Source organism: Aptenodytes forsteri, unplaced genomic scaffold, assembly GCF_000699145.1.
Source record: "Aptenodytes forsteri isolate BGI_AS27 unplaced genomic scaffold, ASM69914v1 Scaffold187, whole genome shotgun sequence".
NCBI lineage: Eukaryota > Metazoa > Chordata > Aves > Sphenisciformes > Spheniscidae > Aptenodytes > Aptenodytes forsteri.
The window spans coordinates 286,400-286,644 of NW_008794084.1; the positions used below are offsets into that span (position 1 = coordinate 286,400).

General features: G+C 68.6%; 1 protein-coding gene across 1 annotated transcript in view; it reads left to right on the plus strand.

Annotated features, from left to right (window-relative positions):
• The window catches only part of IFT46 (intraflagellar transport 46), a 6,160-nt gene that overhangs the window by 2,259 nt on the left and 3,656 nt on the right, over window positions 1-245 (plus strand). Inside the window, exon 2 of the mRNA XM_019470480.1 lies at window positions 23-121. Within this exon, the coding sequence (XP_019326025.1) occupies window positions 23-121 (99 nt within the window). The remainder of the gene's footprint in view (window positions 1-22; window positions 122-245) is intronic.

Genomic DNA, 245 nt, shown 5'->3' on the forward strand with positions numbered 1-245 from the left:
CGGCCCCCGCCACCGCCCTCAGCGAGGACGAGGACGACGATGATGACGACAACTCGGAGGAGGATTCCTCTGAAACCGACTCGGAGGACGACTCGGAGGAGCACGGGGCTGCGCTGGAGGGGTAAGTGGTGCTACTGGTCCGAGAACCCAGGGTCTGGTGCCGGTCGGGTGCCGTACGGGCCCTTTCGGCTCCGCCGGTGTGCTCGTCGTCCCATGAGGGCAAGCATGGCTGGGGGCTGGGGGGG